Here is a 16401-nt window from a genome sequence, read left to right as displayed (position 1 = left end):
AAAGAAAAAATTAAGAAAGAATAATTCTAGCAAATACCAGTAGCATTTGACTAAAAGACATAAATTCATAAATTAGTTTGATGAAACTACTAATCTTATTCTAATAAAAAGTGTTCATTTAGTATTATTACCTGTTCCAAAGGGATTATAAATTAAAAGTCTTAAGTCGTTGAGGGAAAACACATAATAATTAATATACACTAAAATAATTGTTATACAAGTTCTACAGAAAGAATTATTTCCAAGAAGTGCATCGTTGGTTTATAGTCTGTTATATTGGTAGAATAGTACTTTTTTCTTTTTTCAGACAGCAGTTTAAATTCATCATGGAGTCTATAAAATTTATTATTTACATATTATACTATTTTTTAAGCATGAAAATAACTAGATCAGCACCACTCATTAGAAAACAAGTATAGAAACTAACCTGTATGTTTTCACACTCCCTTTCATCAGAAAACCTATGCTATGACTTTAAGTTACTTCTAAGTCTTTCTGAGTAAAACAACTCTTTTGTTAAGATAGAAAAAACATCTGTATGAACTAGTCCATGTCACTTCCAAAGTGGTCTGCTTTCTTTTAGTCCAAGATTTTTTTGCATTCTCTCCTCTCTAGTATTAATTTATGTCTTATGGTGGGGACTTCCAGCATTTCCATTGAAACATTTTTCCAGAGATAAATACAGAGATAAGTATCTTCATGCTTTCTTACTTTGTTTCACATAATTTCCAGTTTTATTCCCATGTATAATGCTATGTAATACTGGACTTGGTACTAAGTACGTTTCAAACATGAGGTGACAGTTATTATTTAGCCAAATGTGTTACTTAATAAAAAAAATATATAAAGTTAAACAATTTGGTCTTCTTTTTATAAGTCAATCTCTGTCAACTACTTATAATGTTCTTCCTTGAAGTTCATCCAGCTTATCTTTTTAGTAATGGTATATCCATAATGAAACACAATGTTCTATGCAGAGTTGCACTGTGGCATACAGATACAGACGGTATTATCTGCCTGTCCTCAGCTATACTGTCCCTCTGGATTCCACCTCCAATTGCATTGGACTTTTTGCTGACACATGTTATTACAAACCTATGCCTAAACTACAACCACACTACCACAATTACATTTCATTGCTGTTTCATTTTCAGAGTGAATACTTGTATTAATCAACTTTCAGAAGATCCTCTGATAAAAATACAGTATTAATATACTGAAGGGATTATTTAACTTCTGTTACCTTTCTAATCAAATCAGCAAATCCCCTCTGGGATCCAGCAGTTCCATGAAAGTCAAAACGAGTGCAAGACTAGTTTTTCACTAGTTTTCTACTCTCCGTCACCCCACAGTACCTTCAGTTTCCTATTTTCTTTTTTCTCACACCAAACTACTGTCACATTACAGTATGAACTGCAGTTTATTTGGAAGGTAACGTTTAAGCTAGGGTTGAACACTTTTCTCACCAAAAATATTAAACGGTGTCTCTACTTGCTATCCATCACCAGCTTTTCATAAACATTGAAAGAACCCAAACTCTCAAATTTGGTTGAAATTGGTGAAATGGTTCAGAGGCTATTTTTAGAGGAAAAAGAACTGTTGAAAAAACTTGTAATCAGTTTGATCATATAGCATCATAAAGCAAGCTAGAAATTAAGTACATATGAAAGTACAACACACTCTCTCATCTTAAATTACCCTTCCCAACATAAAAATACTTTAAATAAGTGAAAATATTATCATGTCACCAGAAACATGACAGAGAAAAAACAGCTACTGCAGATCTCTGCATGAAATCATATCACAATATTGATTTATGCAGTGGTCTCACAAGATATGGCTATAAAGAGAAACAGTGACCAGTACTAGAACAGAAATTTAGGTAACATGACACTGTGTAGTCCATAAACAGAAATTAAGGTCAAGGAATATTTTCTCCTCCACAGCAGACAAGATGAGGGACACGAGCAAAACAGTACCTCTAATTACCACAAAAGAGAGAGTTTCCTCAAAACACCATGTCCTGGTTTCAGCTGGGATACAGTTAATTTTCTTCATAGAAGCAAATGAGACTATGTTTTGGATTTGGGATGAGCAAACGTTGATAACGTGCTGATGTTTTGAGTTGTTCCTAAGCAGTCAAGGACTGTCCAGCTTTTCATGCTGGCCTGTCAGTGAGAAGGCTGGGGTGCACAGGAAGCTGGGAGGGGGCACAGCCAGAACAGCTGATCCAGGCTGGCCAAAGGGATTATTCCATACCATAAGACATCATGCTCAGTATATAAAGCTGAGGTGAAGAAGAAGGAAGGGTGGACATGCGGAGTTATGGCGTCTGTCTTCCCAAGCAACTGTTACACGTGATGGAGCCCTTCCTGGAGATGGCTGAACACCTGCCTGCCCATGGGAAGTGGTGACTGAATTCCTTGTTTAGCTTTGCTTGCGTGACCTATTAAACTGTCTTTATCTCAACCCCTGAGTTTTCTCACTTTTACTCTTCTGATTCTCTCCCCTGTCCCACTCTGGGTAGTGAGCAAGTGGCTGCGTGGTTCTTAGTTGTGGCTGGGGTTAAACCACAACACAACATAAAGAGAAAACACCTCAACTTTAGCTCAGAAACCCAAATCTTACATAACATTGTCCTATGTATCAGTTTTCCAACATTTTAGAACAATTATGTTTCAGAAAGGTACAATTAGTTCACCAACTAAGGCAGAACATTCTCACCTACTTCTTAACGGTATCTGAGGGGTCTGCTCTTCTTCACAGTTTCCCAACAACTTTTAAAAATCAGGCAAGTTCTCAAGGATTATGATGGGATTCTCTACTCCATTCCAATCTCAAGATTTACTTCATTTCCCAGAGGTTTTCTAAAATTTCTGTATACATATACAATTACAAAAGCAGTTGTTGTAACCATGACTTGGCTAACTTCTAGTTATCTCTCTTGATTTGTTGTTGATATATCCCCTTCCTAAGTTACAATCCTTCCTGTTAAAAAATGGCAAGTATACATGAAATGAAACATCATTCTCTATAACCATGTACAATTCGCTGTGTCTCTCCTGGGAAGGCCTTCGAAACAGCAGGTTAATAAAGACTCTGCCACCACTAACTTGGAGCAGATTGTTTCTGGTGACTTAGGAGCTGGAAAAAGACTATGGAATTCATTATTAATTCCCTAAAGCAGTCTTTTCCTCAATTTTTAATGTATTAAGTGTAAACATATCCATTTAATACATTTGTATTCTAAACATACACATTGCTGGATTTTTTATTTCAAGGACATAACCGATCAAAAGGAATTTAATTAGTATGATACTAGAACAAAACCTAGTATGAAGTAGAATTATAAACCGTCACAATTACAACACAACAGCCCCTTTCTAAACCTAAATCAGTGTCTGCTGTTATTTTATGATGACATAGTTTTTAAAAAATTGTATTAGCAAATTGATTCAGTCAACCCAAATACAAACATGTTTGGTACATATATTGATATGTTTCTACCTGACCCACTCTGCATAATGCTGCATAGCCAAATTCAAAAAATAAGCAGACAGCACTTTTGACATTTATTATTTTGTTTCTATACTGTATTGTCTGCTCCAAGAAGGGTGGGTTGCACCTCAAACTACCCAGAACTATTATCGTGTCAATTCAGAAGAAAGCAATTTCTGCCACTCTAGAACAATGCTGCTTCACAGCTCTTTTTCTTCCTTTCCTTTTTTTTTTTTTTTGTGCAGGAACTAATATTGCTGCTCTTGGCAGATATGCATTCCCAATATTGTTATTATTTTATATCCCTTCACATCAACTTAAATCAACTTAAATCATACCAAAAAAAAAAAAGACAAAAAAAGTCTAATCCAAGCACTGATTAAGTCTATAGGCTCTGACTTCTGCTTCACAACTTGTGTTAAAATACTCAGTCAGTTCATCTCATTCCTTGTGAACAGATTTCCACATCAAAAAGCCCACTGTCACACAGTGACAATTACCTTGAAGGTGGCATCCAGTGCATTCAGCTGTTTTCAAAGCCTTTTTAACATTCTTAAATTCATTGGAAAGACTTTAATGCTTTAGCCTGTCGTTTTAAATATTAGTCAAGCATACATTTTAAGTACAGAGACATCAGTACTGCATCCATGTTCTCTTTTCTGACTGCAGACAGACAAGGATCACTGCTTCCATGATTTTGCCTGTGGGGTAGAACTGACAAGTAATATCCCAAAAGACCACTTACTGAGAGACTGCAACATGTTAGTGACATTTTAACCTCATGCCTACATCTAAATAACTGGACAAAGAGGTAGAATAAGAACTGCCAAAGTCCTATCTCTGATGTGAACTTCCATATACGAAGACAGGGTATGAGAATAATAATTTATGTGGTATAAGCAAGTATTAAAAAAAAGCATATATTTAAATCTACAGAACATTACTCTCAAATTAAAATTTCCTATAAGATGTGAAAAGACCCAAACAAATCAGTGACAGAATCTAACAGGAAAAGAAAAAAAAAAGTGAATGTAGATAGGATAAGAAAATTACAACTCTGTGACCCAGAGGGCCACAGGGGAACAGTTTGGAACCTGACACTTCTAAAGACTGATCTAACTTGCAGACACTTTACCTGTAACTGTTGTTTAAAAGAGCACAATAAACTCCCGTCAACAGCTTCTCTGCACAGTTATAACTGCACAAATAAATCTATTATTTCAGAGGAGCTGAAAAAGATGGCACATAACTAGTTACACCAAACTCTTACTACACCTAACTACCCAAATGATCACTCACAGATTGTGCTATGCTTCAGGAGTATCTGGGAAAACAATTAAGAAAGCCTTGCAATCACCTTACTTTCGCTCGCTAAGAAGCAGTATATGCATTAGTCTTCAAGATATGGGACTTGAATATTTAACTCTTTACAAGGACTCACTCTTGAAGCTAGTTTAGAATTTAGTGATTTCTAGGGAGTAAGTATCAATCATTATTATTCTGACACTAGGAAATCACAAGCAACAATTTCAAACGTAGCAACATGAATTATATTCAACTGCCAAGTGCCCGAGTTCTTGACTCTCCCTCTTAATCCAGAAGAGCCACCACAAAGATACCTTTCATTGCTTACTACAAGCATGCAGACCAAGCATTCTGGCAGGTATATGGCCATCACATGTGGTCACCACAGCAGAAAGAAGACTGAAAAAGACTGACATCAAAAAGGCCTGTAAAATTCTGAGAAAGATACTGTCAGTGACCCAGACAGTGCAGTGGTCTTAGAAGAAATTTAGGATTAAACCACTTCCAGTTTTACTTAGGATATAAAGTTCTGTCATATTTTTCCTCCTTATTGGCAGGTATTTTTTTAAGTTAAAAGTTCTGAATGAAAAAAGAAAACAAATCATTACAGTATAGACTGTGCAACATTCTTGGCTTGTTTATGTGTCATTCATTGTAGTTTTATTTTTCTATTCCCTATGCCAAATAAACTTCACTTTATTTACAGGAGCTAGAACTAGCAATTTATAGTAGTGGGAACAAGAGTCCCAGAAAGACCCTAGAAGAAGAAAAGCAACTTCTGACCTTAGAAAGCTGGACACTGAGTAGAAGCAACAGAGTGACTCTGAAGAGAGGGGACAGCAGCTGTATGTAAAAAGATGTTGCAAAGAAGCTGGAACAAGCCCATGCAGGAACTAGTAATATTTGGATCTGCAAGGCTTTAGCTGAACATATATGTAAACATATTTCCTTAATAAAGCAGTAGTTAGGGTAGGCAAAGCTTAACCAATAATTTTGCAAACGAAGAGATAGATCCAGAACTGTGGCACAGATTAGCAATTCCTTAATTGATTTCTCATGTTAGCATTTCAATCAACAGAAATTCTCAGCTTAAATGGCAGGCCCAGAACACATCAACTGCTATTACATGAATACTGAGCTTCTGCTTTCTACAGTTTAGATTTTTACCCAGATCACATTTGCTCACTTTTGTTCGCAATGCAGTAACCTCAATTAACAGGCATGTTTGCTATTTATACATCATTCAACACAATAATCAATACTCTGTCCTGCCCACAATTACTTTTAAGAGAATCTGACATGCATATAATACTCTTAATTACATACACTGCTTACATATTGAAGGGAACCTTTTGCATAGGAAATGCTTTCTATTCCATGCTCTTGAGAAAACAAAAAAGTCAGTAGTAATCTAGGAACTTAGCTATATTGGCACTGCAATTTAATGCAATATGGTTCCTGACTTTGGAAGGAACTCAGTTTATCACTGCAGCTCATTCAGCAGACTGAATAATGTATTGTCTAAGGCAAAATTTTAGAGCAGTCATTTATGCGTTTACTAAGCTTGAATTGCAAATAATGTGTGCCAGGTTTTTCCACCTTTGAAAATGTCAGACTTCAGAAAGTATTTTTTCCATTTAGTTATTAAAACCAAATGCCTACTGATCCAAAACAAATCCAATTTAAAATATTTTTCAGAAGTTCTGTTGACCACACATACAGTGTAACTGAACACTGAAGCCACAGTTATATTAAAAGACATTAAAATTAATTTACATTGTTTACATATATCTTTTTATAACTTGAAAATACATTTCTTTATCTATAAGGATATAGGTAGATGTTACAACACAACGGCAGTTACTTCATTTTTGCACCAACTTAACCCACAGTTCCTGCCATGTGCAAGAACAGGCAACAGCTAAAATAGGCAGGCAATCAACTTCTGCGGAGTACCTGTAGATGGGTAACCTGCACCTTGTTCCTTACTCCATTGCAACTTGCCTGTATGCTCCAAAAAGGTAACCATGACGATGGAAGTCACTGGACTGAACACTGTATGCAGGAGTACTTACCATGAGTACAGAATGGTTCCCACTACTGATGCAAGTTTGCTGTTTTCTTGCTTTTGCTTTGCAAGCCCAAAGTCAGCTACAATAAAGAAAAAAAGATTCTCATGTCAATAACCACCCTTTTTGCATGACAATCAGTGTTGGCTCACAATTGCTGAAAATTTGGAGGAGGGTGAAAGGGAGGTTTGGGGATTTTTTTTTTTACCTTTTCCATTTTGCAGCACTGGCCCATACTATCTTCCTATTGCCACATTAATCAACAATATGTTTAAATCAGGCCTACCAGCTTTTAAAATATTATAAACACACCTCTGATGCTTTCGATGCAAACTACATGACCAGTTTCAGGTTTCTATTAACATATTCCAATCAACTGCATAACAATGGTAAGTACCTAATAAGCAGTGATCTAATGACAAAACTAATGGAACAATAATGTAATGAAGTTAGTAATTATTTCACTTTCCTTCAAATTATGATAGCTGGGAAGGGCAGACATTCTCAGAAATTTAGTTTCAAAGGAGTACAGGAGGGTCTAATATCTGAATACTTCATGTTCAAAGACTGCATTTGGTAAGGAAAAATCATAAATCTTAGCCTTACCTTGTGATAAAAGTTGTAGAGTTAGATGATCATGCAGTTATGTTAATGTAAATGCCTTTTTTGTAATTATCAGGTAGTCTTTCACAAAATTGTCACACACAGTCTTTAGAGATTATATTTTTAACCTAAATTCCAAAAAATGAGATCAAGTTTATGTTTTTCAATTCAATACTCCACTGCTGCCTCAATGTAACAATGCAGCTAAGATACATTGCACTTTGTTACCTCCAAGCAAGGAGTGCAAGAGAAAAATCATTGTACTTGTTAAAGTCTGTTAATAAATTTTGTATTGTAATGTTACTTCAGAAATGGGAAGATTTGCGTGGTAAATAATATTGTTTAAAATATTTTAAAGCTGCTGTTCAAGTAGGACTGAGCCCCCAGCATTCCTATTGCAATTATTTTTACAGTGAGATAGTTCATAAACATTTTAGTTCAAAATGTTTCTACTTATCAAAAAAGCTGTAGAGCAGAAGAAACACAGGTAAGAAAAATTAGTTTCTGTTGGCTCTTGTTCAGTGCGAACCTCAAGGGTCTGAAAAGGAGTAGATCTCTTATTCAGAAAGGGCCTTTGATAAGAAAGTCAAACCTAGGTACCCAGGCCAGAGATAATTTTGCTTTGAACAAAATGTTCCCTCCGTTGGAATCCTTCACAAAATATTCTATGAAGAAAGAGTATTAAGACATTACATCAATCAATAAATTCAGTTCCTGGTGCTTGAAGATTTAGGAAAGGAAAGAGGAGAGCTGTAGATCTCTGTTTTGGAAGAAGTAGTCTATTTTAATACAACATTAGCGATTATCTGGAAAAAAAGAAAGCAAAGAAAAAATATCAGCCAGATGTAGTAAATCTATTCTCTTCCTTTTAGGCTCAGGTCCTCAGAACCAGCAGGAAAAACCCCCTTTCACAGGCAAGAACTTTTTACAAATTCTGCTAAACCATCTTGACACCATCAAGAAACTCCTAAATACAACTGGTGCTTCCAGAGCTAAGGCATGTAAAGCACAGGACAAATCAGCTTTACATTAAACATAAATGCTTTTCCTTAGCTTTTTCATGCCCAGAATACATAACTGAATGAAAAAGAACTGGTCAATGTTGAACTGCATCAAACTAGTGAAATTGCTTCTTTTAATGTATTTAGGCATCTGTCTGCATCTTATAAATTGTTCTACAACTTTCAATACTCTGGGATTCTTTATTTGGTATACGATGCCGAAAGTTGCTACAATAACTAACAAGTAAATGAAATAATTTCTGAGAACTGTGAGAGGCTTGCCTCCCATACCATTAAGTGAAGATATGACCAAACATGAAGATGACCCCTATTAGCTGGTATTCATTGTTTCAGCTGTGAACTGAAGCTTGATTAATGAGGACCCATTGTAACAACTTATATTTGCAATTTCCTGAAACAGCTTCACAGCACAGCAATATGTCTTCTAGAAGCTGGAATGGCATTGTGAGAGCAATATAACTCAAAACTTGCACAACTTCCTATGAACTTTATCCACATGTCAGCTTTTAGCACAGAGAGACACCTACATAAAGCTTTTATCTGATCTAGTGATTCTTATGTTATGATCTTATCGGTCACTCCTGAAATTCAAAATCCTACTTATTTAAGAAAGTATTCTTCCTGAACCATCTTGATTTACTACAGTTAATTCACCCAGTGGTACACAAAGCATTAAGACATAGCTCTTAAGTACACAATGGGCCCTTCCTCAGAAGCTAGACCAATTCACACATAACTGTGTGAATGCAAATGCATCTGATCACAAATCTCACCAATTTCAGAATGAAATAAAAAAACTTAGAGTTTCCAAATATTTTCCTACAGCTTCCATTCTCACTTACACAAAAAAGCAACCTACCAAGTAACAGAAGTGTTGTCAGCACTTGCTGGAAGGAACTGTATGAATGCTGACAATGTCATGATGAACATCAATAGAATAAAGGTGGGTAGAGAAAAATGGAGAAGAAAAGCCCTTAGAGAATCATACTGAGAAGGCCAGTGAAAGCTTTGTGAACCAGTAAATTAGATAAACAAAAACAAAGGCTGGTAAGAACAAAGGCAAAGAGATAGCACAAAACAGAAGGAAGGGAGAGGGCAGGCAGGCCACCCAGCCAACATCAGGATGCAGAAATGCAAGCTGTATCAGTCCATCCAAAGGGGAATTATAAACTCATCTTAGTGATTCAGAGCAAGATGCTATGAGAAAGACGAGCTAGTAACCCTCCACCATAAAAAACACTAGTACTGTCCCTCTTTTGCACTGTCTCTGGAAACCACCACTTGTGTCTTGATGAGTTTAGCTCACCCTTTTTCTAGGCTAGTTTCATGATGCATTAACCTAGTCCCAGACCTGATATTGCAGTCCTAAAATCATTGAATTGTCAGACACTTCAGAGGATTCTTGTTGCCCTCTGTAGTCTTGCAATGCAGAGATAAAATGGGCATTAGAGAGGTAACTCCCCCATCCCCCCAAAATAACAAACAACTCCCTCATTTTGACTGTTAGATTGTCCCACCTTCCTGAAAAGTAAAAATTGCTGCTTTTGTACCAAAAATAAAGCAAACAATGGTTATTTTGTAGTACAGCTGAAGAAAAACAAAATGCTTTGGTGTGTGGCACTTTTCCATGAGGAAGGAGTCTTGGAGATTTAATGGCACTAGCGAAAAGATCCATCTACCTGCCCAAAAGAGAGTTGTCTGTTGCTGCAAAATAATGGTTGTTTTCACCTGCACATGTCATTTTGGAAAAGTTGTACTTTTTCGAGTTTTAAACACCACTTTAAATTTTTCAGGTTCATGTGAATTACATGCATATCACCACTACAACTTATTGTACCATCCTAATACATGACAGTTTGTAAACTGAGGGAAATGGTAAGTACAGCAATCTAGCAAACACATTTTATAAAATAAAATTTCCACAGCAATAGGTTTTGGTGCTTTGCCTACTGTGCAACCTCAACTGATGTAACTTCTTTACAGCTAATTTCTCTAATGGTTGGAACCTTGGCATCCTTCATTGAAGATTAAGATTATTTTTAAGTCTGTTCAAAGACAATAAAAAAACAACAAACTTTCACCATTAGATGGATCTTTATAAACTATGAGTAGACATGCAATTTCACCAGCAATCCACTACCAATAGTCATATCTCTCCACGGTATTATATTTGAGTAGATTTTGTACTGTGACTGTAAACATTAAGCCTTGAGGGGTTTTCCTCTGTATATCAGGAATAAAAAAAAAAAAGTTATTTCAATATTTTTATTAATACATTAAAAATAATCAAACAATGCAAGACAGTCCTCAAATAGGAGGAAAAACTAACACAAAATGATGAAGTCATAATCCTTTAGATTCTGAAACACCCTTCCTCACTTGTTTTCACTTGTTTACATTGTATTTAGGGCAGCAGAATAAGTGATAATGAAATAAGATTGTTTCAGAAAACATTAACATGCTGGGGAAGAAGGCGTGAAGGGAAGAGACAACTATGAACAAAAAGAGTATATTGATTTCACTTGTATCTTAACCTCCTTCAGAATGATCTCTTCAACTTTCATAACAACTGAATTACAAAAGCTTTCTAAATCTTAACACTCCCTGTAAATGAGCATTTTACATACCTGCAATGTTTTTTTCTCTTTTTATTGACAGAATGTAGTTCTTCATTTGCCATTTTATTTCCCAAAGATTTCACCTACTAGATTGATCTTCTACAGTAAAAACAAGGAGGAAAATCTTCCAGATCCTACATCTCAACAACACTGATCTCATATTTGCACATTTGTTGCCTTAAATTATATTTGAACCCTATTTGAAAATGCCATTAATTTTTTTCTACAATCAAATATGCAGACAATGACCAAAAGCAAAGCAAAAAAAGGAGGATGAATGGAGTATCAAATTCACCATATATGTGAACTTCAGACCTATTCAGGTCAGATTTTCACTGTGTCCCCATTGAACAGTTTCTTCTTCTACCCTGAAAGCCTCAGGATGAGACAAAAATCACTTTGCTTCTCTTCAGCAAGTTTGCAACTGTAATCAAGGAAGTTTACCAACAACTTACTGAGTTACAATGATCTGGAAGATAAAAATAGAACTTAAATTTTATTTTCCATAAAAGCGTATCCTGAAATCAAGATAATCTGCAATTTGATCAACAGTACTACATACTTATTCTACTCTTCTCCGTCAATAGAATGAGAACAGCATCAATTTCTCATCTTTCCCAAATACACCTTTCTGGCTTTTCTATCATTCTCCTTTCTGTGTGCTAATATCAACGCTTCATAAACTCAGCCTACTATCTGTGAGTTTTGTGATGCTTGTAACTCCTGCACTTTAGCATTGATCCACATCTAGAACTGAGATTTGCGGAGAGAGATGCGATTGTGCTATTAATCCACCAACAGTGTCTAGAATGTTTGATTTACAATGTGAACATAAACAAGTGGAAAATTGCACTCAGCCTACTATGGAAGCTTTAAAAATGAAGTACTACAAGCATTTCCTTGAATCTTGGTATGAAGGGTAGCAACTGTGATAATGAAGACTGGTTAAATGAGAAATGCAAAAAAACTAGCACTGCTCCAAGGACTTGAAAAAGTAGTGACTAACACATAACAGACACTAATTATATCCACTTTACCTCATGGCTGCTGCTTCTCTGGGCATGGCACAGAATCAGGAGGCAATAGGTCTTTTAAAAAGTGCACTCAACAAGCAAGTATTCTGAATTACAAAATTAACAGGTAGCTTTCTTCCAGCATCCAGCAACTATTCGAACTTTTCAAGTCTCATTTGCTTCACCATTCTGACACTTCATGGCTGCCTGCTATAATTAGAAGTATATCAGCCAGGTGAGTTGTCTCAAAACTAGTATTCTGCTGCTATATAATCCTAGGTTTCAGTTCCATATATATCCTTTCTGCTGCTATTATATCATGTGTACTAAACATTAAACAGACTGTACCACCCAGAAGAGCGTATGGAACCCTTCACAATTCTTGATATCAGACCTGAAAGGCGTCAGAGTGATTCCACACAGCTCTTTTTGCCCATCAAGATCTAAACCTTACTGCAACTGAATGACACTGAGGAAAAGTGATGATATACAGAGTCTTCTGTTTTGTCCTATAAACAGATGCAGCTATGCAGCTCTACACACAAATATGCTGTGCTAGAAACAAACTACAGCTGCAGTAACAAATAGCTGCAATAAGAGCAGATACACATTTTAAATCAAAAAACTGTAACTTCTCAATGTCATATATAAAAAGGCTGGGAAGATTAAACAGAGCCACAGATAATATTGGTTCAATGAATCTCTAAAACCCTATACAAAACAACTTTCATTCAGGCTGTGCCTAAAATTCTACTTCTTTTCCCTTCTGTATCAGAAATTACAAATAAGACATTCAACCTGACCAGAGAAGTACAATTTCAGTAACACTTTTCTAACAATTCAGAATGAGATGTTTTATGAAATTGCAGATTAGCATGATTTAATATTTATATCTTCATAGCATTTGTAGCTCACCAATTATGATTGAATGCTGTACCAACATATAAGAGGTGATAGTTATGGCCCCCTTCCTATCAAATTTATGTCAGAGATGAAACAGAATGAATGAGTAGGGTGGGCAGCTCCAGAGACTACATAACAACAGATTGTTTAGAGTTCTCTACAGTCAGAAACAGATATCTTATGTCACCACTAGTCTGACTAGGACCAAATTGTAAACGTCTGTTTCCGTTTGCAATAACGCACGACTTAGAAGAGCCTGAAAAACATTGGGATAATTCAGATTTAATTGACATGTGTAAAAGACATCAAAGGAAATGCAAATGATATTATATAATCCTCACATTAGAATGAAGCACCTCCTGGGCTTCAGACGTTTTATATCATTTATATCTTGCATAATTTTAAAAACAAAACAATAAACAAAGGCTTGAATATGGATAGCGTCTAATTACACTCAATATTTATGAAAAAGAAAATACAGTGTAAATATACAGATTAAAAATTCTTCCTACTAGTACACCTCAGGTATTCTTTTTTCAGTAAAACCTACAGAGACGAAGTTCAGAGAGCATCTCTAGAAAAGGCCCCTCACAGCTTAATCTTACATTGTGCCAGACCAGTTGTAGAGTTCTCTGCCGGTATGAATTCTAGTTTTCAGCCACCTTTCACCATAGGTTCCTGCCTACCAAGTTCTGCTGGAACTGTTCTGCGGGGGCCACCTGTATGTAGCAATTTTGCCATGAATTCAGAACAAGCATAACTCTTTAGCAGGGTTATTTTTTTCTGTGCTGACAGCAAGGTGGGAAGGTCTCACACACTGTGCATCCATTTCCTTTTCAACCAGCATAAACTGAGAAACTGTTTGAGAGGTCTTCATGGGATTTGGAACATGAGTGGTTCAGTTCTCACATACATGGTGAGAAACACCTACATGTGGGTCCCAGAACTTTCTTAAAGCAGCTCATTGTTGGGGCTTCTGCACAGCCAAGCACAGTACAGAATGAAAGTCTTAGCCTACAGAAGCACTTCTATCTACTGTATTGCTGTATTGCTCACTTTATTCTTTTTTTTTTTTAATCAAAATCTACCACGAGAGTATGAAACTAAGGCACCTCTCTAAAGACAACATCTCTGAAGGATGTTTGTTATAGAGGATTGACTTCCCTTTTTTATACTGTCATCCTGCAGATTCTCACAGCAAAAGAGCAACATGAGTTACTATTTCCAGAAGGACTAACTGAGGAAAATAAAAAAGAGCAGCATTATAAGATATACAAGCTTCTTTTATGAAGCAATATAATTCATAGCATCATAGAACCATTTAGGTTGGAAAAGACCTTTAAGATCATCAAGTCAAGATGGTGACTCAACCACTGCCCTGGGCAGCCTGCTCCAATGCTTTACAATCACTTTCACTGAAAAATTTTTTCCTAATATTCAATCTAAACCTCCCCTGGTGCAACTTGAGACCATTTCCTCTTGTCTTATCACTTGTTACTTGGGAGAAGTGACTGACACCCACCTCTCTGCAACCTCCTTTCAGGTAGTTGTAGAGAGCAATAAGGTCTCCCTTCAGCCTCCTTTGCTCCAGGCTAAACCCCAGTTCCCTCAGCCACTCCCCACAAGACTTGTGCTCTAGACCCTTCACCAGCTTCATGGCTCTTCTCTGGACACGCTCCAGCAACTCAATGTCCTCCTTGCAGTGAGGGGCCCAAAACTGAACACAGTGTTCAAGGTGCAGCGTCACCAATGCCAGCTACAGGGGGACAATCACTTCCCTACTCCTGCTGGCCACACTATTTCTGATTATACAAGCCAGGATGCTGTTGGCCTTCTTGGCCACCTGGGCACACTGCTGGCTCATATTCAGCCAGCTGTCGACCAGCACTCCCAGGCCCTTTTCTGCTGAGCAGCTTTCCAGTCTCTCTTCCCCAAGCCTGTAGAGTTATGCGGGGCTGTTTTGACCCAAGTTGTTGAACCACATACAGCTGGCCTCAGCCCATCAATCCAGCCTGTCCAGATCCCTCTGCAGAGCCCTCCTACCCTCAAGCAGGTCAACACTCCTGCCCAACATGGTGTCGTCTGCAACCTTACTGAGGGAGCACTCCATCATCTCATCCAGATCACTCAAAGATATTAAACAGGACTGGCCCCAGTACTGAACCCTGGGGAACACCACTTGTGACCAGCAACCAACTGGATTTAACTCCATTCACCACCACTCTTCGGGCCTGGCCATCCAGCCAGTTTTTTACCCAGCAAAGAGTACACCTGTCCAAGCCACAAGCAGATAGTTTCTCCAGGAGAATGCTGTGGGAGACAGTGTCAAAGGATTTACTAAAGTCTAGGTCAACAACATCCACAGGCTTCCCCTCATCCACTAAGCGGGTCACCTTGTCACAGAAGGAGATCGGGTTGGTCAAGCAGGACCTGCCTTTCCTAAACCCATGCTGATGGGGCCTCATCACCTAGTTGTCCTGTACATGCCATGTGATGGCACTCAAGATGATCTGCTCCATAGCCTTCCCCAGCACTGAGGTCAGACTGACAGGCCTGTAGTTCCCTGGATCCTTCTTCTGGCCCTTGCTGTCGACAGGTGTCAACTAGGACCTCCCCAGTTAGCCAGGACTGCTGATAAATGATGGAAAGTGGTTTGGTGAGTACTTCCACCAGCTCCATCAGTACCCTTGGGTGGATCCCATCTGGCCCCATAGGCTTGTTTCTGTCTAAGTGGTGTAGCAGGTTGCTAGCCACTTCCCCTTGGATTATGGGGGCTTCATTCTGCTCCCCATCCCTGTCTTCCAGCTCAGGGGGTGGAGGAACCTGACAACTGATCTTACTATTGAAGACTGAGGCAAAGGCAGCATTAAGTACCTCAGCCTTTTCTTCATCCTTTGTCACTATGTTTCCTCCCTGCATCCAATAAAGAATGGGGATTCTCCTTAGCCCTCCTTTTGTTGCTACTGTATCTATAGAAACATTTTTTTATTGTCTTCTACGGCAGTAGCCAGATGAAGTTCTAGTTGGGCTTTGACGCCTCTCATTTTCTCCCTGCATAACCTCACAACATCCTTGCAGTCCTGCTAAGTTGCGTGCCCCTTCTTCCAAAGGTCATAAACTCTCCTTTTCTTCCTGAGTTCCAACCAAAGCTCTCTGTTCAGCCAGGCCAGTCTTCTTCCCCACCACTTGTCTTTCGGCACATGGGGACAGCCAGCTCCTGTGCCTTTAAGTTTTCTTTCTTGAAGAATGTGCAGCCTTCCTGCACTCCTTTGCCCTTCAGGACTGCCTCCCAAGGGACTCTGTCAACCACGCTCCTAAACACACCAAAGCCTGCTCTCCAGAAGTCCAAGGTAGCAGTTCTGCTGACCCC

General features: G+C 37.8%; 1 protein-coding gene across 1 annotated transcript in view; it reads right to left on the bottom strand.

Moving 5' to 3' along the window:
• NEK10 (NIMA related kinase 10) overlaps window positions 1-16401 on the bottom strand; it is a gene marked incomplete at its 3' end in the record, with an annotated part of 106520 nt that overhangs the window by 62951 nt on the left and 27168 nt on the right. Inside the window, exon 22 of the mRNA XM_081996485.1 lies at window positions 6879-6954. Within this exon, the coding sequence (XP_081852611.1) occupies window positions 6879-6954 (76 nt within the window). The remainder of the gene's footprint in view (window positions 1-6878; window positions 6955-16401) is intronic.

The sequence above is a fragment of the Phaethon aethereus genome, assembly GCF_964289735.1.
Source record: "Phaethon aethereus genome assembly, chromosome: 2".
Lineage (NCBI taxonomy): Eukaryota > Metazoa > Chordata > Aves > Phaethontiformes > Phaethontidae > Phaethon > Phaethon aethereus.
This window is presented reverse-complemented; position numbering and strand designations above follow the sequence as displayed.